This window comes from Lathamus discolor, chromosome 3, assembly GCF_037157495.1.
Source record: "Lathamus discolor isolate bLatDis1 chromosome 3, bLatDis1.hap1, whole genome shotgun sequence".
Classification (NCBI taxonomy): domain Eukaryota; kingdom Metazoa; phylum Chordata; class Aves; order Psittaciformes; family Psittacidae; genus Lathamus; species Lathamus discolor.
Genome location: NC_088886.1, coordinates 94,022,769 through 94,050,600, shown reverse-complemented (window position 1 = coordinate 94,050,600; position 27,832 = coordinate 94,022,769). Strand labels below are relative to the sequence as shown.

The 27,832-nt window shown below is 44.7% G+C and overlaps 2 protein-coding genes across 4 annotated transcripts in view; both read left to right on the top strand.

Annotated features, from left to right (window-relative positions):
- Positions 1-27,832, top strand: part of DUSP13B (dual specificity phosphatase 13B) — a 140,824-nt gene that overhangs the window by 24,125 nt on the left and 88,867 nt on the right. The gene's annotated exons all lie outside the window — the stretch shown is intronic.
- On the top strand, positions 1,020-25,184 carry LOC136010054 (dual specificity protein phosphatase 13B-like). Of its 3 annotated transcripts, none has more exons than XM_065670663.1 (5): positions 1,020-1,270; positions 5,282-5,383; positions 15,088-15,279; positions 15,967-16,187; positions 18,143-20,475. In XM_065670663.1, exons 3-5 carry the CDS (start codon positions 15,089-15,091, stop codon positions 18,295-18,297), a joined length of 567 nt encoding a protein of 188 aa, XP_065526735.1. In that variant the 5' UTR covers positions 1,020-1,270; positions 5,282-5,383; position 15,088; the 3' UTR covers positions 18,298-20,475. The 3 variants fall into 3 exon arrangements, with proteins under 3 accessions (XP_065526735.1, XP_065526732.1, XP_065526734.1); XM_065670660.1 differs by lacking the exon at positions 18,143-20,475 and adding an exon at positions 23,718-25,184 and having other exon boundaries at positions 1,051-1,270; XM_065670662.1 differs by lacking the exons at positions 1,020-1,270; positions 18,143-20,475 and adding exons at positions 2,894-2,906; positions 23,718-25,184.

The window sequence follows — 27,832 nt, the reverse complement described above, 5'->3', positions numbered from 1 at the left end:
ACGCTGCTCTCCCCCGAAGCCCCGGCGCGGCCCCGCAGCCCCCCCACCGCCCGCAGCACCGCATGTTGCCGCCAGGTGGCGCCGTTGGCACGGCACGGGCGGCGCCCAGGCCGCAGCACCAGCGGTGCGGTGCAGTGCGGTGCTGTGCGGCGCGGCGCGGCGGGTGCTGCCCAGCCACCCCGGGCCTCAGCCCCGCTTCAGCCCGTTTGTTCCGAATGCGGATCAAACCCGGAGGGAAGCGGAACAGCCATTGGCATGTGTCCGGAGTAAAACTGCTCCCCCCCCCTTCCCCCGCCCTGGTGCCAGGGGTAACCCGCACCCCGCAGTGATGCATCTGCCGTGGTAAGACCTCTCCTGGGAAGACAGGCTGAGAGAGATGGGTTTGTTCAGCCTGCAGAAGGATCCAGGGAGACCTTATAGCAGCCTTCCCATACCTAAAGGAAGTCTACAAGGAATCTGGAGAGGGACTTTTGACAAGAGTAGGTAGGGATAGGACAAGGGGGAATAGCTTTAAACTGACAGAGGGGGGATATAGATTAGACATTAGGAAAAAATGCTTCCCTGTGAGAGTGGTGAGGCACTGGAACGGGGTGCCCCGGGAAGCTGGGGCTGCCCCATCCCTGTAAGTGTTCAAGGCCAGGTTGGATGGGGTATCTGGGGCAAAACCCAACTGTCCCACTGCCATTCACATCTCTAGTGCAAATCCTAGTACTGCCACCAGCACTGTGATGCCCAGGGTAAACGAGCAGAGCCCCAGCAAGGCCAGGTCAAATCTGCTTACACCACCTGAGGATCAAAACTCAGCCTCCTGCTGCTGCTGCCCTCCAGTTGCCTCGCTCTGGCTGCTGCTTGCAGGTTCAAAGAGGGCAGTGAATTATGGTTTATAATTAACACAATTAAAAATAGACTGTGGATAAGCTGAGCACAGAGAAGCTAGAAATCTGGTGTACAACTGCCACATTAGGAGGAAGCTAAGTAGTATTACTCAAACAAAGGTTATTCAAGACACCGCAGCGCAGGAACTTCAACTACCAGGCAAGTACTTTTAAGCTTGTTTACAAACCAGCCCTCAGTGAGCTCAATACATGCACTGAGCAGCATGAACTTTACCACATCCAGCTCTGCAAGCAGCGAGACAACTGCAGGGCTAGGCCAGATTATCGTTTCTGCCGCTGTACTCAGAAACTCCACATTTGTGAAATTCCAGTTTGCTTTCCAGCTGGATTCCCAGGCTGAGGCTCTCCCACCGAGAAAGATCTTAAATTCAAGGGTGAGTTTCTTTAAATACCGGTCCTACTATATTTAAGTTTCTTACAGATCATACCCATGAAACACTGTACCTGGATTTCCTTCTTCTCAGCTGATGGTCACAAGAGTCATTCCTGGGAAGGGAGAAACTGGCCATCCGGTTACACTGGAGCAAATGTGAAACAGGCTATGAATAAAATGCTGTGCAGCTCAAATACAAAACCTGGGAGAAACAGAAACATTAAGAAGTTTGAGAAGGAGGTGGGAGGGGAATTTTTTTGCTCCTTTTTTTTTTTAAATACTAACTCTTTATAGTTGGGTTTCTATGGATTATTTATTACTAGGATAGAATTTTCAGGCAGAAATGGGATTTTTAATATCAGAGCATTCCTCAGAACATTTTTATTGAGGAAATAATGTTTGTGTGGCTGTGGAAACCATCAGGATGCTTGAGGTAAAAGAGCACAGAAAGAGAAGACTGGGTTAAATTAGTTCCTGCTAAATACCTACTAGCGCACTTGCAGTCTATATGGGGAGCTGGAGACAGAATTGTACTAGGGTAAAAAGGATACCATGTCTATTTATAGCACTGCCTTCAACAGTGTAGGAATTCAAAGGAAAACTCCAACTCAGCACAGTCTTCTTATCATCTTCTTCTGTCAAGATTAAATCAGAGCTGAGATCATTCTCTTCCCCTGCAAATCCGTGCTAGGAAGGATCTGGTCCTTTCTGCAAACTAAAGAACTACAATGGTACAAGCCACTCCAGAGCTCGTATGGTCTGGGCTCTGGAAGTCCTCACCCAGCTGAATGTCACCTCTTTCCTCTTGTTAGTCAGTGGAGGGGGAGAAAAACAGCCTCCCTGCCTTAGCAGGGAAGACCTAAGTAATTTCACCTGTTCTGCATCCCTGTCCCCCTTACCATCACCAGCCCTTCCCTTACACCAGATGCTTAGGAGCACTTGTAAATAAAAGAGTATCATCATACCAGCATCCCAGCAGTGAGTGGAAGAGGAACAGGGTCCTTGCACACTGTCGTGGTCACTCATGGTGTTGCCTACTAAGATGAGGCCCTTACCCAACAGGGGTATGTGCCCTCTTGCCACTGCAGGGCCATCCATCTCTGGGAAGGAGTGGGCTCCAGCAGGTGTGTGTGGCACCTATTTAGCAGTAGAAATTATCTCTGATGTTAAGCATAGAAATGAGAGCAGCCTTGGAAAACGTACTATCAAAACCCCAACCACCTCTCTAAAAATAAGGCAGCCTCCTGGAGTTCCTTATCTCCACTCTCAGCATCGTGGTGGCCTAGATCTTTCCTTCTCATCTTCCACCTTCCCATTTCTCTTTAATAAGAGCTGCTCTTACATTCTTCACAAAGCACTATCTACTCTGCTGTCTTGGTATTCCTCTTTTGTAATTCTGTTATCAAGCTGTCTGCTAGGTGGGGAGCAGAAGGTGCAGGACTTGGTGCTGCCTTTGAGGGACAGGTAATTATTATGTGCATCTGTTCTTGTGGTTTCTGCCTCAACAGGTGGAAAACATGCTGTTCTCTGATGGATTTGCAGCACTCTATGCTCCTGCCTTGTCTTTTCTCTGAAGCCAGGCATGCGGTGTTCCTAAAATAATAAACACAGCCTCACTGCTGCCACGAAAACCCCTGGTAAATATATTTTTATGGGAATGAAATATTAAAGGATTTGAACAGTTATTCACTGAAAGCAAAATATGAGCAGTAAGGTTGGGTAAAGATTCAAAGGCTGGTTTGCTTCCTTTCCCTGGGGCACATCAAGGCTGTACTGTTTGCACTTTAGAGATGGATAGAGGGGAATTACTTAACCCAAAATGATGGAAACAATTCAAACTATAATAATATAGCATGAGAGTTTCTCACATTACATCTATTCCCCATACTGCTGGCTATATTCTGCCTTCAGATTCACGTGCACAACTCTCATTGGATTCTGGAGGAACTGTATTTGAAGCCAAAATGCATTTCATTGTCTTTCTGAAGTCTCTCTGTGGTTTACTTGCTAAATCCTGAGCTCAAGGACTGGGGACAAAACTTGTCTAAACATTTCCCAGAGTCTGTCTCTGTGAGATTCCCATCTGCTGTGTTTTATGTTGAATTTCATCTTCCTACTTCCCTGAAAACACAAAGCAGAAACACGTTTCCTCTGCCCTGGAGTGCAGGAATCACCAAATTTCCCAGCAGGTTTTCTCACAACATATGATAGATCCAAGTTTGTCTAAAAACGCTACAAGCCGCTTGTGGAGTAGAAAGGGAGGAGACCATAAATGCGGGCCAAGTTTTGGAGTGTTATGAACACCCCCCATCCTCCAAAGGGACTCCATATCCTGTTTCCTCTCCCAGAAATTTCACCTGGCTGTGGGTTTCATTAGGAGAAATACACATTGCTCCAGTCCAGGCTCTAAGTCTTCGGTTTGTGCTTCCTGCTGACACTGCAGAGACTGAGAGAGCCACAAAAGCCAAGTCTGACCTGAGGGCTTCACATTTACTACAATAGTAGAGCAAATTAAATGGAGAGCACGTTAAGCCGGTTGGGAGATTGTTGTTGACCAACAAATCTTCATTAAGGTCTCACACCAAGCTGTGCTGTATCTCTGCTGAAACTGATTACTGTGTCTCCAATCTGTGTTTCAACTATTTCTCCACCAGGCCTTAAAGAAATTCAAACTTGCTTTAGGTCTAATTAGAAATAAAACACAATATTAATCCACTGTGCATGCACCCAGGTTGGAGGTGCTGGTGTATTATTCAAACAGACCAAGCTCTGCTCTGTTCACCACCAGTTATTTACTGCTCTGGGTTTTGCTAGCTCTTTTATTTACTGCTAGCGTTTCACAGGGACTTTGTGCACTGTTTCATGGGACTTTCTGGATTACTGGTTTGCATTACCAAAGACAAAATCTGAGATCAGTTCCTGGCACTGCGCTCCAGACATTTCAGCTCAAGAGCCACCAGTGTGAACACCAACAGTTCATACGACTCACACCTCCCCACAGCAAAGCCTGTGCTCGGCACAACAGCAGCTTTTGCAGGATTAGAGCAAAGCCCTTTCCTGATATTCATGACAGAAGGGAGGCTACCACAACTAGGGCTTCTGACAACCTTCCCCACAGACCGCTACTAGAAATACAGCTCCACAGGTAAAACTCAGGTGCCAAGCTACTCTGCTGCATGGGCTTTAAAAACACTGACCAGTTTAGGCCAGAGAGGTTTGAGGAAAAGGTGTAAGGGAAAGCAAGGGGAATTAAACAACAGTACTGAGAGTTACATAGCTTTAGCTTATGCAGTGTACACGAAGAGTAGGATCTTCTGCCACAGACTGCCCTTGCCCTAAGGTAAGGTAAGAAACATTTATTAGGTATTTATCTTCTAAATATAAGGTAAGAAATAAAAGGTCCATACATGACTGGGGGAGTTAGCCTTCAGTATTATTCTTTGCCAGATAACATTTATAGCAGGTAAACTATATGTTGGTCATGGAGATTGGCTGTACTCCGTACCATGTTGTCCTCAGAGTCAGCTAACACTTGAAGAACACGGATGGGACTCAAACTTTCCTGTATCAAAGAGAAGGCACTGATTATTTGGGTTTATGCAGCAGCTTCCCTGGAGCATGCAGATTGTTACTGTTCCTGGCACTTGGGTACTGCAAAGCAACCTCCCCTTCACAAAGCTGCCTGTTGCAGCCCAGGCAAGACTGAAGAGTGCAACCACAGCAGCTGCCTTCTAATGGGATCTGAATTATCTTTTTGGTAGTGGTTAATTGGTTTCTATGTTCTAGAAGAAAAAGTGTTCTGTTATTTTTGTACCAGGTGATCTATGACATCTGGGAGCACGTATTTTAAACTGCTAGTTTGTTTTAGAGAAGTGGTAAGAGTGAACCTAAAGGACAAATGATTGGAAACGCCTGTAATCCCACGAGCCGACACAACTGCTGGGAAATTCTGGACCTCAAATCAGCTGTGCTACAGAATATGATGAGTTCCTATTTTTTTTCCCCCCTTCAGCAGACTTAGTAGTGAGATTTTACAATGAGAAGAAAGCAATCTGCTTAGCTGAACTGGGATTTCGTCTCCTTCCGTTGCATCTCTGACTATACACATCAGCAAGTAAGTCTCAGCTCTGTTCAGTCTCAGTCTGACCTCTGTACTAGCTTGATTTATTGTTTTTAGTTCTCAAATAGTATATTACACTGTACCCCAAAGGGTCTGATTAGAGCTGGCCAGTATTTTAATGATTTATGAGGGGCATCTGGGATTGTGTAGCATACGTGTTGTGTCACTGCTGTAGGAGGAATCTGCATTGATCATACCAGCATGCTCCAAGACAAGAGCGTGTCAAATTCCAATGAGCTTTACTTCACAAACCTGATTTGACAGGTGGCCAGGCTTGCACTGGGACTGACCATAGTTCTCATGGTGGGAATAAAACAAAACAGCTGGATTGCCTCTAACCATTGCATTATGAGAGGATTTCCATTACTTTCTGTTGTTCTATTTCTATCTTGCAGTGCTTAAGGAGGTGTTTATCCTTCCCAGTTCTGTAGCCAAAAAACCTGAGCAACAGGAGCTTGCTGTCAGCTCTGTGGTTTATCTTTCTGCCAGAAGATACTGGTGAGAAATACAGGCTACTGGAACTAGTCTTCTAAACCTCTCCAAGTCCTACCATGGCTATCACATTGCTAGAAAGGCTCAAATCAGAGAGGCTGGGATAAGAGAGAGAAAGAAAGAAGAAGAAACAATTGGAAAGACTGTGCAATTGTTTTTAAGCCATAATGTCACTTCATTTAATAAGGGATCGTGCTACTTTTCCTTTTAGGGTATCTCTAAAGAAGGACTTTGCAAGCACTGAAAGAGGTATTAGGAATAGAGCACAGTTTTGAGCACCAAAGCCAAAAGCTGCTGAAGCATTCCTAGGAAACCTCATCCCCCAGCACGGAAATCCAAACATGGTCATGACTTGAACCTCTTAAGGCAAGCTGCCCTTGACTCGCTGGAGGTGGGCACAGCTTTGAACCCCAATTAAACCTGAGGGTGACTCCCTGCCCAGGTTCAGCTATCACTAGCAGTGTTTGGCAGCACTCTGCCTCTGGGTTGCCTCCCAGCTCAGACTTGTAGTGCAATGTGGAAAAATCACTTACCATTTCCACCTGTGCAGCAGGAACAGAGTGTCTTCCTCACAGGCTCCCTGTGATAGCAACTATAAAATGCATTCCAGTGCTCAAGAAACACCATGGAACCGTGGCTGCCTACCTCCTGCTGTTCCCCTACCTCCTTCTTAGCCCGTTACTCAACCCTCAGGCTATGCAGGCGTAGGGATATGTGTCTGCTTGTCTCCTGTAATTTGGGTAGCGTAGAGCTATCTTTGTGGTGCTGGTAGAGACCCCCAGCACAAGAACAAAGAACAGGGAAGCTGCCAATGCCCCCAAACAGAATAGACCCCAGAAAAAGGCATTATATTGTTTTTAAGATAGAACATACCAGAGCCAGTCACAGGGGAGGAGGGCTTTGCGTTGTGCCATCTTTTTGGTTAAAACCGTGGGGCAGAAACCATTCATTTGTGCTGGCATTCTTTGAATTCTGAAGCTTGATGTTACCAGCACTGTGCTGGAGGACACTGCTACATTAGTTATTGTTACAGCACCCTCATTCACCTTCAGATGTGGCCTGCTAAACGCTGATGGGAACACAGGACACCAGCCTAAGGGACTGCATTGGAACAATGGTTCTGCGCAAAGCACAGCACAGGAAATCCTTGGTCTCTGCTGAAGCGAGAAACAAACATGAGTTCTGCCTCAGATCGTTTTGAAGGTGACCTGGGAAAATTAGATCAGGCCACACCGAATAAGTCTGAAGAGTAAAACCACAGCTGAGGGGCTGGAAAGAGCACCCAAGCAGCATTTTGCTCTTCTCTCACTAAGCTAGATGCAGAGTGCCCAGCAACCCATCCGTGGCTTTCTTGTGTTGCGTTTGGTTGGAACGGAGACGTCTGGATTGACACCCCTTGCAAAGTAGACAGTATGTGAAAGAGTGTAGTAGTAGGGCTTCTTGGCAGCTGCAGTTTCACCCCAAACAGCCACAGAGAGGGAGCAGAGAATGTACCCTGTGGCGTACAGCACGAACAGGCTCTGCTTCCCACACAGCGACAGCGCTGAGGCTGAAATGCATCACCGCAAATGTGAGCCTCCAAGTCCACTGGATCTGCTTCAGAGAAATAGACTCAGCACATTTCAGCCAATCTGTGAATAAACCCAAGCTTGTACCTCTCTGCAGGGTCATGCTGTACTAACATCATCCAGTAATGAGAGCACCACACGCTCTCTGCAACTGCAGGCTGCAAATATTGGGAAAGCATTACTAAAAGTCATGAAAAAGCAACTAGGGTTTTTGTTGTTCAGGGAGGACGAAGGCTTTGGAGTGGCTGTACCAAAACACCAGTGTCGGCCAGACAACCCAGCTGGTTACTGGCAGCTCCAATAGGAAATTAAAGGGGCAAACATTACTCCTGATTTACAACAACCTGCAGCAGCTTGCCAGCCTATCTTTCAGAAATGTTCCAGCCTTTGAGTTTTTCAGTAATCTTCTGAAACTTCTGAGGCTGCTTCCAGGAGGAAACACAATTTAACCATTCAAATCATCCTGGCTTTTACCTTGGACAAGTCATTACTGGAGATAGTAGAGATACAGTGATCCTACAATCCTTGTGCTCAGTAGAGACAGCCTTAACACAGAACTGACTTTAAGGCAAGCTTGTCTTCAAGTAGGAGCATAGGGATAGCAAGAGTGTCTCATGAATGTAGCATGTCCAGGAGCTGTTTAGTGCTACAATATGGTAAATGGGGTTCTTGTTGTCTCAAGAGGGAGTGAAAAATATCAGTACTGAATGGAAGAAGGAGTTACAGACTGTCAGAACTGATCATTGGTCAAGGATGACGGCAGAAGTACATTGCAGAAGATGACACTAGCAATGATGTTTCATATAAGAGCGGTAGCCTGGCAGGGAGCTAGAGAGATTCTCAAATATGGGCATGCTGTTGCAGTAACAAATAGCATGGCGATGTGGTAGATAGACCAGCTTTGACTGTCCTTGAGTCCTACAACTGACTCATATGCAGTGTGTCTGATTCTTTACCAGCTCAGGTTGGGTTAATGGGTGTAAGGATGCACTTGGCAGCTGAGAACACAGGAGTACCAAGCAGCTCCAAAGGGACCGGTTTTGCAGCTGAACTTCTCTGCTCACAGCCAAAAGCCCCCACATCTTTGCTGGGACTAGGGCTGGAGGGGAACCGACTTCCCTTTGCTTGCTTGCCAAGAGCCAAGTTCAGGTCCCTTAGAGCTCTGCAGTGCTCTCGCTTCAGCAGATGACTTCATGAACACCTACTGTTGGGAGGAACACGGCTCCCTGCACGGCTTTAAATGTTTGTGTTTCCCTGCATATGCCGATGACATCATTGCCACCTGAGGGCCCGAACTCTGGTCTTGGCAGGTAAAAGCCTTTCGGGTCACCTTACATTGGGGTTCTTGCTTTCGATGCATATTTATGTAATGATTGCTAGATGGCTGTAATTACATGACTGTAAAGCACCACCTAAAATGCACTAGTAATAAATTCTTAATAGCTAATGCTATAACAAGCAGTTACAAAAACTATATCATAACATGCAGATTGTTAACAGTGGCTGGGCCTGTTTAATGCTCAATTTTAAATAGTTACAATGCACACTATTAAAATGGCATGTAAAATTTGTAACTAGTAAATAAAAGGTCTGATTCAGCAACAAAATACAACCAAGCTCCAGTGGTAAAGAAGCCACAGAAAAGCTTGAGGTAGATGAGCCATCTCTTATCTGCAGCACTCTTCTGGTGGTACTACCTACCCGCCATGGTTTCTGTAAAGCATACTGCATGTGCCCTTACCCTGCATGGTGTCCTCTCTGTCCCTGCCTCTGTTCGGCCTCAGAAACATGATTAGGATCCCATTTGTATTACAAAAATGCAACTCTGTCCAGAAAACCCTTAGTTTTGCATTCCATGTGGAAGGGGTGGGTCAGGGAAAAATCCATTTAGCTGCACATAATTTTACCTTCTCTTATACAGTCAAAGCTGCAGTGTGGGCAATGTCTCTATAGAGAGGATTTCCTGTGGCTAAAGAATAAATGTACATGCAAGACCCAGAAAAATGAGCAAAATCAGCAGGTTGCCTGGTTTTGCACGTTTGGTACCACATTGCTGCACATGAAAGGATGGCTGCTTCTGTCCAGCCACCACCAGGAGCCACACACATGGATGGCAAATACAAGTGTAATAACCAGCTAATGGCAAGAGAATATTTTATACTACAGTTACAGACAAAAATGAGGCCACCCTGCCTTGGGGCCTGCATGACAAGCATGAAAGAGTCAAGGCTGTTGCCTTGACTGTCAAGGAAGGTTTGAGCCCTGCTGGCTGGCCCACAGACTTGCTATGAGGAAATTAGACATTTTTGAGGCTTCTGAGGCCTGGCAGCCTGGAACATCAGTGGAAGCTGTGGTAAGCTCAGCATATTTGAGAACCAGGATGGGCTGATTAATTTCTTCCTTACATCTGAGTAGTGCTTTGCATCAGAAATGTTGCTGCTGATTTGCTTGGATGTCCCACAGAGGAAAATTCTACTCGGACAAAGGAGAGGTGTCATGATCCCGCTTCCACTTAGGGTGGAAAATTTGGTACCAATGCAATACTGAGGGGAAAACCCCCAATCAGATAGTTGCCTTTCCTTGTGATCCTCAAAGCTTCCTAATACAGAGATTAATTTACTCTACTCCTCAGCGCAGGCGCTGCATCATGGTCTGTTGAAAGGAAGTCCACTTAAATGGATTTTGCCAAGTCACACCAAGTGGGTGCCTTACCCTAAATGTATAGCTGGGTTAAAGTTGTGGGTCTGGAAGCCTCTACTAAATTTAGAAGTGCTGTTCAGATTACATCCTCCAGCTGCTGGAGAGATTTTCTTACAAACAGTTGGCTACTCAAATACTTCATGCCTCCCTGGAAACTGCCTCTATCTCAGCTTTCAAGTCCAGCCAGCCCGACCTCAGTCATCGCTGTATTTGATTCATACCATCTATATCCCAGAACGCTCCTAGCAATTGATAAATTATGGTTCCAGCGAGACTATCGGGTTAAACATCAAGGAAGAAAGAATGATGACAGTAATACTTGTCATTTGTGCAGAGATGTAGCAACACAAACCCTCTCTCAAACATACGTTATCTTGGAGGAATCTTTCCAAGGGATAGGCTGAGAAACATTTATGGCTTTTGAATGCATGATAGGCATGAACTTGACATGACCTACTTTGGCCAAGCCCTGGGCTTCAGCCTGGTCTTTTACCACCACAAATCAGCCTATTTGAAGTGCAGTCAGACTGATATCTTCACTGAGATGACAAGGTTACAGCACATACTGGCTTGAGAAAAGCAGGATGTAGAGTATATTGTTCTCAGGATTTAAAAGCCAGAGGAAAATGGCTATGTTCTACCTATACACAAAAGCCAATACAATGCCTGGGATGATTAAAATATTCAATACATCATTGGAATGAAAGTACTGACATCCTTATATTAGACTCAAATCCCTCCTTTATCTTGGCATTGGAAAATGCAAGGAAAAGCGGAGGATATAAAAGCTTTCTACTAAATATCCTAGTCACAAGAGTTGGTTTTTCCTCCTGACTTCCCACAGCATCATACTCCAGGGCTTTGTGTCATGCCATCTCACCCTTCACACCATCCTCTCAGCTTAATCTCATACCAGTATAATGCCAAACTGTCGAATTACACTGACTTTTGAGTTTGTTCTTGTTTAAATACTATGGTGTTGGAGAAGTTAAATAAAAGGTGGCACATGTTTCCAAGGACTGAGATACTGGGGCCCTTTCCTCAAGCACCGCACTGAACACCACTTGTGGATAAAGCTGTAGTCACTGAATAAACTGAAAAACAGCCAAGGTGTCCACAGTATATGCAATCCACAGGGGCATTCACTGCTGGGAAGAGAAGAAGCCTGAACAGTCAGGAAGAAGATTCTCTCTGGGGCCTCTTACAGGACCACTTTCCTATCTTCTTGTGTTAGTCTCCTCTATAAGGAGCCATTGACGTGGCTGCTTTCATAGCCTAACTACAGCAAAGCCACTAATGGGTTTCCAGAAAGGCAGCTACAGATGCAGGCATGGCACGGTGATATGTATGGCCTGTGTCATACTCTAGGTCACTGTAGATCAGCAGAATGACCTTCTGCTCTGTGATAGGCTTCTTTGATTGCTATTCTCCTGCTAGTCATAATTAAGGAAATTCTATTACACAGTTCAGATACAATTACAGTTGTAGTACAAACCAATTCCAAATTAATCTAAATATAATGCTAAAATTTCTCCTACGTGATTGAATAATTACTGCAATACAACTCCAGTAGGGCAAAGATCAAGAACATTTCGTATGAATATCATTCAGAAACTGGCATTTTAAAATTGTATTGCACATTCATACGACACACATCATAGAAACAGATCAATTACAAAACGTGGATATAGAGGAATTGAGCTGAGAATCATTAAAAACATATTTAAAAATGAAGAACAACCACATTATTACATATAATCATTTCCCTTTCACACTAATTTGTTTTAATCTATTCATGCTCCTTATAAAACATTACACAAAATTTTAATCATAGCATTGTTTTCCTTAAATATGTGCATTTCAGTAAATGACACTTGCATGTATAAATTTAGTGAGTTAAAACATTAGGCTGGTGCTAGAACTGAGCAGTCATTTATTCAGGAAAAAATTGCCTTGTTTTCCTGTCTGTGAATTTTCTATGGAAAGCTATTATTTTTTTTCAGTGTATTCATTATTCAACATATTAGTTGAATAGTCCTACAGAGACTTTTCTGCTTTTGAATCATTCACAGCCTGTTAGTTCCAATTATTTCACATTTGAAATCTGAACCCCAGTCCTTCCTTTTTATTGGACAGAGTTTACATGAACTGATGCTATTCTCCAGGAATAAAAAGAATGTGACCAGAATGCAGATTATATGTTTTGTACATGGCATCAGCAGTTCACGTCTGTGCTTCAACAGGAGTAAATTTCTTAGCTATAATGCAAGACCAATGTGAGCACAAGCTGAAATTCATCTAAGGACAATTCTAAGAAGCACACCCCTCTTATAAAGACCATAATTCTACAACTTTAAATATCCAACAAACAAACAAAAAACCCTGACAACTCTGAAGAAGCACTTTTCCCAAGGTGTGCTATACCTCAGTTATCCACGCAGCTGTTACAGGGATGGAGTTATGGACCTAGAGAGCACAGATCCCACAAGGGCAGGGCGAGTAAGTTGCCGCCTGTCCTTCCCCACCTGAACGACACAACATTACCAGGGCTTTTGGGCAGTACCCATAAAAGCGATTCTTCACTCCCATGAGGCTTAGGAAAACAAGGCTGACAGCAGCCTTCAGTCCTGAAAATCAGTGTATTTATACGGTGGAGAGGGTGAGTACATAATAAGAGAAAAACCCTAAACAATTGAAAGCAGTTTTGTAAGGGAGTAAGTGCGTGCCCTAGAGTGGTCATTAGCCACACTGCAAGGAATGAGATAGATATATCAAAAAAGGGGAACATTTGCTGCAGATATTATGAGGTGGGAAGGAGGCTGTTATTCTTGAAAGTATGTAAGGAACTGGCAGATGGCCTTACGGACAGGACACAGGAAGTGGAAGTCCCATTTCTGCTGCAGACATCCTGTATGGGATCAGAGAAATCATGCCTGAGATTACAAACACAGTAGAACTGGGGTGGTGAGTGTGAAATCAGCTACCAAAATCAATAGATGTCCATTCCAGTATGGAAATTCCTCCATGCCTCCTCTTGTATAAAGCCGTCCAAAATGGGCAAGAACATCTGCTTTTGTTTTCACAGTAAAAGCTGACACTGGAGTTGATATGCACATTTGGGAGGCAAGCACATTCCACAGTGGAGCTTTTTGTAATACAAGCAATACAAAACTATCCTGGGAACATCATTATTTGGTGAAAACTTACTGTATTTAAGAGGACAAGGCGGCCTGTGAAGGTAGCAGAACAAGGTGTACCAAAAGAGCAGAGTCCCTCTTGGCAGCTGGGTGGCAAGGCAAACCACCCCAAGTCTATGGCAGAAGGGTGGCTTCTCGTCCACATTGAGTGGCCTAACACTGACATGACAGTCACTGCTTCCCTCCATTTCTGTGAGCATTTCAGGGACTTAGTTGCTCCATTTCTCTTCCGGCAAAACAATGCATTGGTGTAAAGGTGCAATTAGCTGCCAGAGCAGGCTAGTTTCTCCCTGTCTTTGTGCATGCAAAACCAAGTATTTTTCGACAAAATTACACCAAAAGGTGAACTTTGGGCTAGCGAAAGTACCTTGATGGGAAACCAGGAAAACCTTTCACCACAGTTAGTGTTTGGAAAGAAATTGTCAGTAGAGGTGCTTGAACATGATAGAGATGTTCAGCAAAAAGATGGCAGATTTCAGGTTTGCTGTCCTGGACTGTTCTACCCTAAACCATCCCTCTAATTATTCATGCAAAAGTCATTCAATAGACAGTTCCAGAGCAAGACTTTGATTCAGTGGCTACAACTTCACCTATGTCCTAAACAGATGCTTCTGTTCTAAAGCTGCATGAGTTGACAGACTTCCTAATATCTCTGTAATGCAGATGCTTGACTAATGCTTAGAACATAAAAAAAAAATGTTTTCATAAAACAGAACTCTGGTAAAAATAGAATTTCTATGCCCCTCTTAAAAAATCCTCCCAGCAGTTCAAATGTGTATCTAACACAAGGAACCACTATTTCAAAAGATATGTCCCACATGGGAACAGAGATAAACTGAAGCTTAAAAAAGTGGTTTTCCTTGTAACCAAAGCACTTATTTCAAGATCAGAAATGGGATTGCTCTCAGAGGGGGCAGAGAGGAGAGCAAATGAAAGAGCCTGTTAGAAAGAACAGGCTAATGCTCATATGAATGGCAGCTGGAATCACTGTAACATACCCATGTAGATTTTTTCCTACAATGAACGTTGGCCACGAGGACAAGTATGGCTGGTAACTGCCACTGGAAAGAATCAAAATACTCCTTAGAGTTTCCCTGTTGAAGCTGACAACTAAGAGCTAACCAGTGAATCTTGCATGACCAAATGCTACATTTGTAGCTACATTTACCCCACATTTTCTGCAGCATTACCTCTTTCTACTGGAAAGCAGAACTCTCACACTGGCATATCGAGGGCTGGGCTGCTCCACTGCAATAACAACAGTGTCTACAGTTCCAGACAGTATGAACTTCCCCACTTCCTATAAAAAAATGTAATCCTCAAAAATATAATCATGAACTTTTAATCAACTGTTTGTTATACCTAGAAACAGAAGTTGAGCAGTCAGGTCAAAATAAGCCGCCTTAGGCCTTGAGCCTCATAGTTTGCAAAAGCTTTCGCTTCCAATTTACCATAATAATGTAAAACCTTATTTTAGAAGCACAGGTATTGAAAACACAGCATGGGACTATAAGCCACTGGACTGCCATTGCTTAGATTGCAACAGTACTCCCAAGTCCAGCTGCGGCCTCTGCTGTGATAAGCTATCAACGCACAAGAGAAAGACGCTATCAGTCCCTGAGGTCACCCTCTCACTTGCTGTGAGCCACTGTAACTGTGGGCAAGCTTTGTGAGGTGGTAAGGGAAGGCGGTCTCAGAGATGCCTCTGGCTTGCAGTGAATGTCTGCCCTCCACCCTTCAGGATGGCCTGGGACTCCCTGTGCAGCAGGGACTTGCTGCACCCCAGGATAAGGAGTACCTCAAGCCGGATGCCTGGCAGCTGGAGCCGTGCTGGAACGATGTCCCTGGAGGAGCTGCGGTGCCTGCTCTTGAAACACAGCCCCCCCACGGGGCACGTGGATGAAGTCTGGCCAAACCTTTACCTGGGAGACCTGTAAGAGACAGGGAAGGGTTGAAGGTGTTAAGGCAACTCTTAATTTCCACCCTATTTCTCCCTCACCCCCCCCCCCCCCCCCCAAGTCTTTCCCTCTGTGGAAAGTAAGTCCAAGTGTTGAGCAAGGCTGGACTGTGCATAGGATGCTGTAGCATAGAGAAAGGGCATCCTATCTGAAAAGAGTATTTCCTCTCCAGATTTCTCCTCCTCCATTAGTACAGAAGTCCCACACTGCAAAAGCCTAGTGGGGCCATGGCACTGGTACTGCAGGCCATCATTGCAGAGGTAGGTAAAACAAGATCAACCTCATTTCTCCTCACACTAACAGATGGCATCAGTCCCCTGAACTGATGGATGCTCAGCAGAGGTGACTTGTTGAGAAGGCAAACCAGAAAACTCTTGGCTTATGCAAAAATATCACAAGCAGCAGCACCTTTTTATTTTTCATCAGTTGAGAAGAGTCACCTAAGCTGGTGTTTGGGAGAAGACCAGACAGGAAATCTGAAAATCAGTTTCTTTATGGGTCACTTCTGTCTTGAACCATTTTGGTGGACAGCTTGGACCTGACCAACCTGTCAGAAAATAGCCACTAGAGCTTCATGCAGTTTGTAACAAACTGCACAATCAGCAGCATGTTCTACCCTTCATCATGCAGCAGGTGAATGTAACCAACTGTCCTTCCTCCAGGCATATCGCTCGTGACAAAGTGCAGCTGAGCCGAATGGGCATCTCCCATGTTGTGAATGCTGTTGCCGGGCGATCTCACATCGATGCTGGACCCGAGTTCTACAAAGACCTGCCTGTGGATTACTATGGAGTAGAAGCGGAGGACAACCCAAACTTTGATCTCAGCATTTACTTCTACCCAGTTGCTCGACACATAAAAGCAGCGCTGACTTCCCCACGAGGTAACTAGACCATCTGTACATGTTGTGTATCTTCTGCATAGCAGCCACGTAGGGCAAGTTATCAAATAGTATTTGACATAACCACCTGCAGATACAGGTAAGAATACCTTGGTTTGGGTATCTCTCAAGTTAGCATCACACCTGCCTCCTCAACTCCCACAGAATGGAAGTTCCCTTGTTCCCCTGGAACAGGGAAGGATGCACTGACAAGGCTTTCAAAGGGGCCTTCCATATGCCTAGTGCTATTCCTTAGCAAAAAAAACCCCACCAAAATATCAGGTATGCTTTATTATCTCTAAGGAAACACTGACCTGGGAGGAGGCACATAGGCTTGATCTTTTCAAAGTAGTGATGGGGTTTTAAATATAAGCTAGGATATGGTAAAAAGAGAAGGGCAAGTATCATATTTGAATAAGAGTCAACTATAATGCTGTGCAAGCCCCACAAACACAGGATATGGAAGAACTTGCTGGGAAGCAGTTCTGTAGACGAGAACCTAAGCAACATCACCAGCCAGGAGATAATGCTATTGCTAGAGAGTGTATAACCTTGGAATAGGAAAATAGCTTGCAGAAGCCTTGGACTTGCTAAACACAGGCCAGGTACAATACCAGAGGCCTGGGACTAGTGGGGGATCATTACTGTTAAGGACAAACCTTGACAAAAGCAAGTCTCCAATGTGCCTCAGAACTGCACAGATACCCGCTCAGATGTGATTTATTAAGAGAACAGCTGTGCACTCAAACTGTTTTGCTTGCATCATGGTGAGCTTCAAAATCAATGAGAGCCCTAGAACACTAGCTAGCCACGTTAATCATGTGCAGCCAGCAGTCTATCCATACCACACAAGCTAGGAAAGGGAGACACAGTAGTGCAAAACAGCGTGCCTCTGTGTTAGATGCCTCAGCTTTTACTGCTGTTTGGATGGCTTAATCCATCCCATTATAAAGTATTTGCCTTTATGCAACTGAGGGCTACATTTGGATTTCAAAACCACTAACATGTTTGGGGAACTTGGATCTGCACCCATTTCTATTGCTATTTCCAACTGAAGAAATTATTGTTGGTGCTCCAGAGAAAGGTGAGATCCAAATCTATTAACGCATGCGTAAGGAAAAAAATGTTCCAAATCAATTGGCAAAAGACAGAAAACACAGATGAATCCTGGTGGCCGCAAAAGCAAACAGAACCAGTCCTTGGCAAGATGGTTGCCAAATACTGAAAGTTACGAGTGCCGAACAAGTTAGGGCTCAAAGCATATTTTATCCCTACTTCCATGCTTTTAGATATTACTTTACTGAACTCCATATGGAAGCAGGGTTCTCGGAATGGAGACAAGGTGAAATTCAATCATACATAGTCCAGCTGTTGCTGACATTCATCATTTTAAGGGAAGTGCAACAGTTTAGAAAATATATAAACAAGCTGTTCTGGAAGCATAATTTCCTGAGCTACAGAAATTTAGCAGCTAAATACCCATGACCTGTGCAGGGATGAGACAGGGAGGGGATTGTTACTCACATCATTTAGAAGAAAAGAAAAAATAGCATTTATTATAAGCAGTGATGCTGAACAAAAAATGATACCAGGTGACAAGAGGCCTGTTCATATTAAATTCAGGATGTAACAAGGTACTTCTCTTTGATTGAGAGTCATCTAAAACTGCTTCTTAACTATTACAAACAAATTCAACATTTTTTTCAATGGAATTAAATTATCTTTTTCACCTGGGAGGATAAGTCAAAGTTAAGACCGTATGAGGCACAAACATACTTAAAACTATGAATCAAACACTCGTTAGAATTAAGTAAGAAGCATTACTCCTATCGCACTTGAAGAAAAATTCTGATGCCTTATACCAGAAGTCCAGAAAGCAGCTTGGTCGGATTTATTGCAGATTTCCAGCTTAGCTGAACAGAATGTGTCTCTGGTGATATAAGGAATTTATTTTTAAGGCAATTTCTTCAAACCTGGATGCCAGAGCATGAGCAAAAGGAAGCAGAGGAACACGCACCCACATGCTCCTGACTGGGAGCTATTTCTTTATAGTGGTCAATGGCTGCCTCATCTCCTGAATGACTTCCTTCATCATCTTTGTGATACAGACTAAGAAATACATGCACTACAATTGCAGCCATACCATATAATCATTGCTTTATGAAACCTGCTTCCTTGGCTGCTTTTCCTTCAGTACAGCACTGCTGTTCCTTTGCCCACCTAACAGAGCTGTTTGGGACGGCCCAGCCAAGAGCGAGCAGACACACAATCTGCCCTCTTCTCTGCAAGGAAAACACAGACAGAGAAGTACTGGCCTTCTCCCTCATGCCCATGCTCAAGGGGCAACAACTTGAATATCAATCTTGCCATTTTGCACGTCGTCTGTACAACCTGCATTTTGCTGGAGTGCAACTAAACCTAAGCTTAAATCAGGAGGGTTTGGTAAAGCCTAGTGGAAGAGGGAGGGAGAGAGAACTTGAGAGCACACATGAAGAAAGCACACCATGAAAATTATTAAACTAACGCCATCCAGAGAGAAAGATTCTGAAGTAGACAGCTTCTCCCTTTACTGACCTTCGAACATGTTTAAAACAGGCAAGTTAAAATCATCCATTAAATTCCTGAAATGGCAAACCTTCTCAGAGGCATCTCCTTCCACTTCACCAAAGAAAATGAAAAGCCAGGCTTCCTCTCCTGCTGCCTTCTTGGTTGTGGTGGTTGTGAAAGAACCTAAACTTCGGAGAAGAAGGCTCCCCTCTCTTGACTCTGCTGTAGGAGCATCACATATATCAGTTTGACCTCCCACTCTCCAGCAGATGACAGCCCTTACCTGTTCCAGGAGGCATAGGAAGAAGGGACACGGCACCACTTAGATCTCTCTGTAGGCTTCTTGCTATTTTCAGCTGTGACACAATAGACACTTGATTAATCAAGAAAAAGACAATTGATTCTGCACCTGGCTACAGGATGGTGGCTAAAAGGTAACAGGAGATGAGAAAACCACAGTGGAGCAGGAAGAGCCCCTGGGGCCCTCCAGCCCACCTGAGCTCTCCTCCTGGTGAGCAGCATAATTCTGCTGGATTCAATGGAATGAGGGTAGCTGGGGTGTTCACTCCAGATGACAGATCTCGAGCCTGGTCTTATGCCAAATTGAATCCATGCTGCAATAAAGCAAAGGCTAGTTCAGGACATTTAGCTCAGTTAATGATGAGTGCAAAAGAACAATAAGATATTATGCGTTTTAATGACTGATTTGTTCAACAACATTGAATTTCCCAACTTGAATTTGGCCAACAAACTTGAATGTGCAAACTTTATCCCTAGTGCAAACCCTTTGATGTCAGTGGAGTTACAGCAGGCATGAGCTGGATACAATATCCATAATCCGTTGTTAAAAACCAAGTGTTATTGTTCTGCACAAATCCCAGGCAGATGACAGTTATTGTCTGCCTCTGCTAAATGTAGCTTGAGATGTGCGATGCAAAATTTCAAGTAAGGATTGCAAGATTTAATAATGCCAGAAGCTAAGTGCCCCCACTTCTCTTCAGCTAATCCCATTATTCCTAAGGGATCCTGTTACACGCTCGGAGAGAAGGTTGCAACACGGCCCTCTAATGTGGGATCAGTCCAACTTCTCTTTGCACTGTATGTTAGAACAAATGGGGACAGGGAAGGCACAGTTGGAGAATGCTATGCTTGCGGCACAGATTGTGTGGTACAGAAGATGTGGTTATAACTTCCTTGCCCACCACATGACAGGGGTATGCACCACGACTGCCTCTGTGAATGCTGCTTTCCCAGGCTGTGGTCCAGCAGCCACCCGGCAATCTGAACCTCCCGTGAGAGGCTGATGCCACACGTGTTACCAAGCCCGCCGCAGACAGCCCACATGGTGCAGACATGCTTCAGGCGCTCGTCAAATGCAGTATATCATGGTGGGTTCGGAGCGCCACTTAACCCGTTTACAGATACTGCTAAGAAACAAGGGCCTGAGCCTGTAAACAGAACCAAACAGCAACACAGCCTTTGTTTCCTGACTCAAGTTGAACATTTGGTTTGTTTGCTACAAATAATCACATAGTAAATTCAAATCTGCTTTCATTAGAGCAATTTTACATTAATTAAATCATTTCACATGACTGATTTATCTGCAACAAACAGTCATTTTATTGTCAGTGTACCAGCATTTATCATAACCTCTGTGCATGGTGAAACAAAGGCTAACAATGTGGAATAGATTCTGCACATGTGAAAGAGATAATATACCTGCATCCTCATGGGAACCAGTGTCTTAGAGAGCCATGCAGATATGATTCAAGGTCAATAGTTGGGGCTTGTCCAGGTGTTGATCTAGGAGAACTCTTTCGAAGTGAAGATAAGCCAGAAACACAGGAAAGAAAATTCAGTGTGCTCTTACCACCTCCTTCCTCCCACATACAAAGCTAGATATAAACCATTAGAGAGCCAGCCTATACAAGCAGGGGCTTGGAATTTGTTCTGCTTTCTGTGCCCCTAACAAAAATACATCAGGCAATACTTATTGGCAGCATCCTTATCTGTACTCAGCTCTGTCTTCAGTTCCAGACTGCAGGTGGGGCTGAGCATTTCCCAAGGCAGAAAGCTCATTCTGGGTGGAAAAAAAATGGACCCAAGAACAACTTTACAGAAATGAGGTTCAGGAGGTCCTGTCCCCTGTCCAATTTCCAGCCAAACAGGTTCAATTTTGAAACATTCAGTGACTCAAAATCAAATCCAACATCAAGACCATCCCGTTTTGGTTGGTTGTTCTTTGTCTCCCCTCCCTTCCTGGTGCAGTTGTAGAGTGTCGGTAGCTTAGAAATTTTCAGAGCACTCCCTGGCACTATGTTGCAGTCAGGCCTACTGCAGACTAGTGAAACATGTATTTTCTAAAAGCTTTTTGGTCTTAGCCCTATTCACAAGTATTTGTCAAAGAGAAATTTTGCTCCTGGTTCCTTTACCAAGAAAATCTCAGGCCTGGGTTATTTGGGTCTGAAGTGCCTCGTCTGGGGAAGATAATTCAACATCCATATCCCACGAGGCTGATGTGAAGGCTAATGAAAAACACTGAAAGCACACTGAAAAAAGTCTGGTGAAAATTCAAATTAGCATTATCTTTAGGAGGGGTGCAAAGCTTTTCTCCACATTGCCATGAAAAGTAGGACTTCACTTCCGAGAATCCCCATGGAGTTAATGGCAGTAAATGGTATCTCAGTAAATCCTGTGAAGCTGTATCTGAATAGGAAAACACAAACAGAAATCACTTGATCTTCTAATTCTGCAAAATTGACATGATGTTGGAAAACCCTTTTCCTTCCCCCAAAGGTTTTGCTGCCCAGTCCAGCCTGCTGTCACAGGAGCTGTTTTCACCGCTTCCTTGGTGACTATATTTGTCCCTTTATTTTTACTGAACACATGTCTATCTTTAGGGCTGAGCTCAGATTTCTCATGCCAGGATAATGAAAGGTGGCTGTGTCACATACATTGTGGAACTCAACACTTCCCTCAACCTGCCGGCCAGAGCAGGTTTTCACAACACATGTTCGTGCTCTCCGAGCATGTTGCAATGCCATCATCATTAGTCAGAACTGGAACAGTTGCTAAATAAATACTCTGTCACAAACAAAATGGGATTTAAGATTAAAAGCTGGGCACAAAGTACCCAGAATTAACACCCAGGAAGATGGGGGCAATCAGTCTGAGGGTTTTGGCTGGATCTAGGCTTACCATCCAACAAGGATATTTTTGTCTCACTCATTGCTAATAAAGAAATTAAGATGCTGTAAGCACAAACAAAACAAGGAATTAGCCCAGAAAAACTACCCATTCTTTGTACCCCTCCTCACATTTTACAGAGAAGCAGCATCTGAGACCCTTTATTCCATGTCCAAAGGGAAAAAAAACAACATGGGATGATTATTACCGATTTTCACCTTTTTCTGGATATAAATGGTGTTGTTAAATTGCATTTCCTGCAGCTTTACAGTTGGTAAATGAGAGACCACAAATGTGACAGGCTGAAAAAATAAAGTTAAAGAAAAAAAAAAGGCAGAAAATCTTTGTTTCAGACCTGGGAAGATTTCCAGTCAAAAGGGTTCTGACGTCTCCATGCTAAGATGACAACATTTTCATTCAGCTGCCTTAATGGGTGACAGAACTGTCCATTAGGTGGTCAGAAGTTCAGACCTGCGTCTAGTCTCTGTTAGTTCAATAATGCCCAATTGCTGAGCTATGGGCTTTGTGAAAAGCCTAGATGTGACTGCAGAAAGGAAGGAGAGTTTTTTCAGGCATGTCTATAACTGAGCAGAAAAACAGAACTCTCTTTTTTCCAATTAAAAATTTCTCATTGGATCATACCCTTTTTGTGAAGCTTGAATCATTTCACAACGCGTACAAGATGCAGGTTTTCACGTTCCAGAATGAGCTCTTTGTTTGCATGCTGAGGGAAAGAACTACAAACTTAATTTTTTCCATCTGAAAGCAACCCTTCTGACAAAATTTCCTTTAATTTCACCTAAGACCATTTTAAAAAGCGTTTATCTCCTTCCAGCACGGGTCAGACACACATTAGACACCAGAAAGCAGCCGTGATACAGAACTGCATTTCTCAGGCTGCTTCCAATAGCAATCACAGCAGAAAAAAGGAAAGCAAAGGAGATGGAAGGAGACAGATATACTCCTAGATCCCCGGAAGGTCTTCCCTGAGGCTCGCTCACAGCAACATGGGAGGACTCATGGTATTACTCTTAATGAAGATCCAGACCTCACACTGAAATCCCTGGGGAACTGGAGGCATGTCATGAATTGTTTCTCTAGTGATCACCTAATACAGAAAGGAAGATCCTGGCATTAGGGAAAGACAGTGACTAGAGATGTACAGGGTAGGCTATAAAAATAAAAACCCATGAGCTGATGCAAATGGCATATACAAAGAGGAGCGGTTCTTAATGGTACACACTTCCGACAAGGTCTGGGCAGCAATGAGCACCCTCAGAAAGCATAAAGCATTACTGCCCTAGGCAAAGAAGAAAAAAGAACTTGGGGAAAAACCAGGAGTGATCCTGTAATAACAGCAAGCGCTCCTGAGCGCTTTCAAACACCCAAGCTTCCAGGCCCACTGGTAGGAAGTAACCTGCCAAGGCTGCTTCCCATAGCATGGCCTTCAATTATGACAACTTGGAACTTTGCTAGCAAGTACATCACTTCCCAAACCACATGTGTGCAAGCAGGGACACCATAGACGCAGGCTGGGCAGGAGGACTAGGTGCATGCCATCAGGCTGACAGCTAAGCCCAAACATGGATCCCAGAATACAGTTACAAATTTTCTGTTCTCAGCCATTGAAAAAATGCATCGTTCCCCAACCAGCACTGCCCCAGCTCTGCTCTGCAGGGCTGAGCACACTGGCTGGCTCAGCCTCAGTGTCAGCACCACTTCCATCTCTGCTCCGGCACAATAAACCCCACCATTTGGCCTCCTGGCATAATCCCATCTCTCTCTCCTTTTTTTTTCCAGGCAAAGTACTAGTTCACTGCGGAATGGGAATCAGTCGATCAGCAACTCTTGTCCTCGCTTTCTTAATGATCTGTGAAGATATGTCCCTCGCTGACGCAATTCAGACTGTGCGCTCACACAGAGGGATCTGCCCCAACTCTGGCTTCCTCAAGCAGCTTTGGGATTTGGACCTCCAATTAGGAAGGAGGCAAGGCAGAGGAGCAGAGCCCTGCTAGTGCCAAGGGGACATGGCTCCTGACACCATACTGAGAGATGCTACCCTCACTGAAGGCAATGCAAGGATGCTGTCAGGACTACTCCATAGCTGCTGCACTCAGAAACACCCTGGGAGATGGCTGAGCATGAGCAAGCTCATAGGAGTTTAGTATGTGTTTTTTGGATAAGCCTACTAATTAGAGAGAAAATGAAATAAAAAAGGATTCAGACTGGCAGTTTTACCCACCTGGGCCTGTTTATTTAACTATCTGTTGGACAGGGCATAGGGAGCAGTTGGGTTTTCATGCAGAATTAAAAGGCACAACAGTCAACTTAAAAAAGACTTTTTACTTGCTTATAATTGCATTTATAACGCAAGAGGGAAAATGGCTAAACTAGTAAAAAGAGAAAGAAAGTATGAGGGTTTTCAGCAAATCTTTAACATTTCACATCCAGCTGGCTTAGGGTGAGACTTCAGGTTTTGCAAGCTGACATGCTCCTTTAGTCCAACACAGTGACACTAGTCAGGATCCAGCTCAGACCTTGGGCTCCTACTGTTAAAAGCCATGGAGGCTCTTTCTGGGACCTCCACACATCCTTTCATTTCAAATGTATGGCAAACACTCAGAACTCAAAAAGACCATGAAATCCTCAGGAGCCGACACTGGAGGTCCCAGCCAGATGCTACACCCTGGGGCACGGCTATCACCAGCCTCACTGCTGGTCAGAGGGAAGGAAGGTGGCCCCTTGCAAAGCAGGGGGCACACTCAGGGCACACTGCCCACTGGTGCACTGCGGGGCAGCAGCAGTGCCAGACAAACATCCTCCACTTGGCTTGCAACCAGATGCTCCAAATCACATTCCCCAAATTTCCCTGTTTTAATGGAAAGCCAGAACCTAGTGTCACTGTGTCAGAGCAAAAATGAGCAATGCCTCTAACAAATCCAAAGCAGCAGCTCTGCATTTCAATTACTCTTTTACGCCCAATTGGCCACATTTAATCTTGTGAAGAACTCGAAGCAGATATTTGCTTCAGTGCAATTACAGCCACATACAGAACATTGGCAAATGCAAACAATATAGAATTTCCACTTGACGGCAGATTAATTTGGTGTGATGTTTTCCCTTGAGAGGTCTTAAAGGCTTGCAGTTCTGAAAGTACCCTGCAGTTTGTATTTATAGCACTACGGATGTTGAATAGAAAGAGAAAATCATATACTCATTCTGCACTGAAGTTTCTTTTGCCTCCATACATTAAAAAAATTAACTGAGCATAGCACACTTCCACTGCATTTCTCATAATGCAATATGGAAACATGATTTCCCTGCAGAGCCTATAGAGAAATTCACGTGGTGTTTCCATTTCTCTAAACATAGTAAGTAAAACACAAGCAATGCTACAGACTAATTTCCTCTCAGGGAACAGAGAGATGGGTCTCCCTTGCAGGAAGGGTCCCATCCCTTGAGGCTGAAGTAAGTGGCCAGAAGGGAGGTCATAGCTATAATGATGGAAAAGAAAGAAAAAAGAAAAACAGTCAGTGAACTTATAGGTTTCACAGGCCTCTCCCTGGCCGCCACGGCAAAGAGATTAGATTTCAGTGAGCATGGTGGCGGAACCACTCCTGGCACTTGGGCCTCCTCCACCTTGGTCTGTCTGGGGATCATTTTTTATCGCAGACTATGTTGAAGCTGTTTTGCAAGTAGTCTTTTTAGTTGCCTTACTAATCACTGCCTTCAAGTCTCTGTAACTGAGCCTGTGCCAAGCCAAATGGCACTACATTAAAGCAGAAGGAGCATATGAAACACAGCGGTCCAAAATCTCTCTGCATTGAGCCCATCAGGACAGGTCATAATTCCCAGCAAGCTGCACATCTGGAAACATCAGTGGTTGCAGGGTAGAACTTAAAGTGCGTCATTTCTCAGAGTGACCAGGTCTATATTTACCCCAGCTGAGGCCTGCTGGCCACTGCAGGACTACTTTAGCTGGCCATGGACAGCCATAAACTCCTCTGCCATGTGTGACTTGCAACCGGAAGCAGTAAGTCAGGATGGAGCTGCAGCCTGCTGGGAAAGCCAGGGCACTTGGCAAAGCAGGGCTGATGGCTGTATGCCACTGTTGTCACAGGTGTAGAGTGGAAGCTTCCTCTTCAACCTGGAAAACCCTGACCAAACAATGAAGAACAAAAGGTCAAACCCACTGTCTCTAAGATGATAAAATAGCTATTCAAGCCCAGGACAAAAAAAAATTCCCTTTCTAGAAGAGCCTGAGCTGGTTCCAGATTGCTGTGAAGTTCAGACAATGGGAGGCAGGTCCCCCATGCCTTGTTGCAGTTTCTCCACCCTTCAGCAGATGAGAATACCTGAGCCCACCATCACCTTCCCTTGTTGCAAGCGCTGCAGCATCACAGAGGTGGCCTGGCAGGGGCACAGGAACAGGCTCTGTAGCTGATGACAATTAAGCAGCCCTAATTTCCAACCCACACGTATTGCAAACTCAAATGGCTTATTGCCCTTGGGCTTAGTTAAGCAAAAGTGTCTTAGAATTGCAGCTGGAGTCAAGACAAAGAGATTGAAAACAATACTGGGGGTAGTTCCAGGTACATCTTGTGCCGCAATTTCAAGATCCAGAGTTGCTGACTTCTTGCAAGCCACCAGCCTGGCCCAATGAACAAGGAATAGCTTCTCTCCATCACAGCCATCCCTGCTAACAATACAGCATTTGATCCTGGCATACAGCTGTCAATTTGCTGCTGCCGAGTCAGGCAGAAGAAGCCCCCCTCAGTCCCCTGCAGGTGTAGTGCCTCTGCTGTAATCACACTTGCCCAGTGCCATAGCTAAATGTTACCTGCCAGAAGCAATGTCAGTTGAGATTGCAGGCAGGGTGGAAGTGATCAGAACAGCAGATTCAGATGTATTAATGGACAGAGCAGCGTTGATGTTCCATGCTTACTTCTTACCCAGCACAGAGCAAACGCTGAGGTTTATTTACACTTACCCATTGTGTGTGCTTATGAAGGAGCAACCTCCCGCACCATGGTGGAGCTGGTGTACTTCCCACACAGTAAGCCTGCTAGGGAGGATGGACGTCTTAGACAAGGCACCTGGAGTTTCCTGAGCTGCAGCAGGATGTTTGGGGAAAAGCACAACAGGAGTGCTCTCCAGCCTCCAGAATTGGCATGAGAGCAGCTTTCTCACATAAGATATCTTGCCTTCACCAGCTTTTCCTCCCAGACTCTCAGCAATGATAAATATAGAGGATATTGCTGCAGGCACGTCTGCACTGCGTTATTTATCCTTTGGATTTGCACTTAGGGTTTTATTTGTAAAAGGAAAGTGGGACCATAAATCTGCTCTGCAAGGAGCCAAGGGAAGAGAGGACAGAAATTTTCAACAAGTTGCATGGAAAAAGATGATGCCAACGATAGGTTTCCCATGAAAGGAATGTCAGCCAGGATATTGCCCAGGTACCCACAATGTGTAGTGGCAACAGCTGAGAGTGCCAGCCTATTTCTTGCAGGTGCATTAATTCATTCTTCCTTGCCAAGGTAGCATTGGGGTTGCTGTAGCAAGGATGGCCCTCCCCTGGGACCTTCCTAATTCACAACTTTTGCCCTTTTTGTCTTGCCAAAAAGAGAAAGAGAGAAGGAGAGAGAGAAAATCTGAACTGGGACCAGAATAGACTTACAAAGCTGAAAAACTACGTGTGGCAGAGACTGACTTGTCATGGTTGAGTACCAAGCCTAAGCTGACCACATGACAGAGTAACTGTTTGTTCATGACCTTCAGCATACGTCTGACCACTCCTTGGGTACAGCACCCTAAGTAACACACAGCAATTGTAGATGAGGATGGAGGCAAGCAGGCTCGCAGGCAGATCCCCTGGTCCTGTGTTACATTGGCCTGGTTCCACTTGAGGCAGT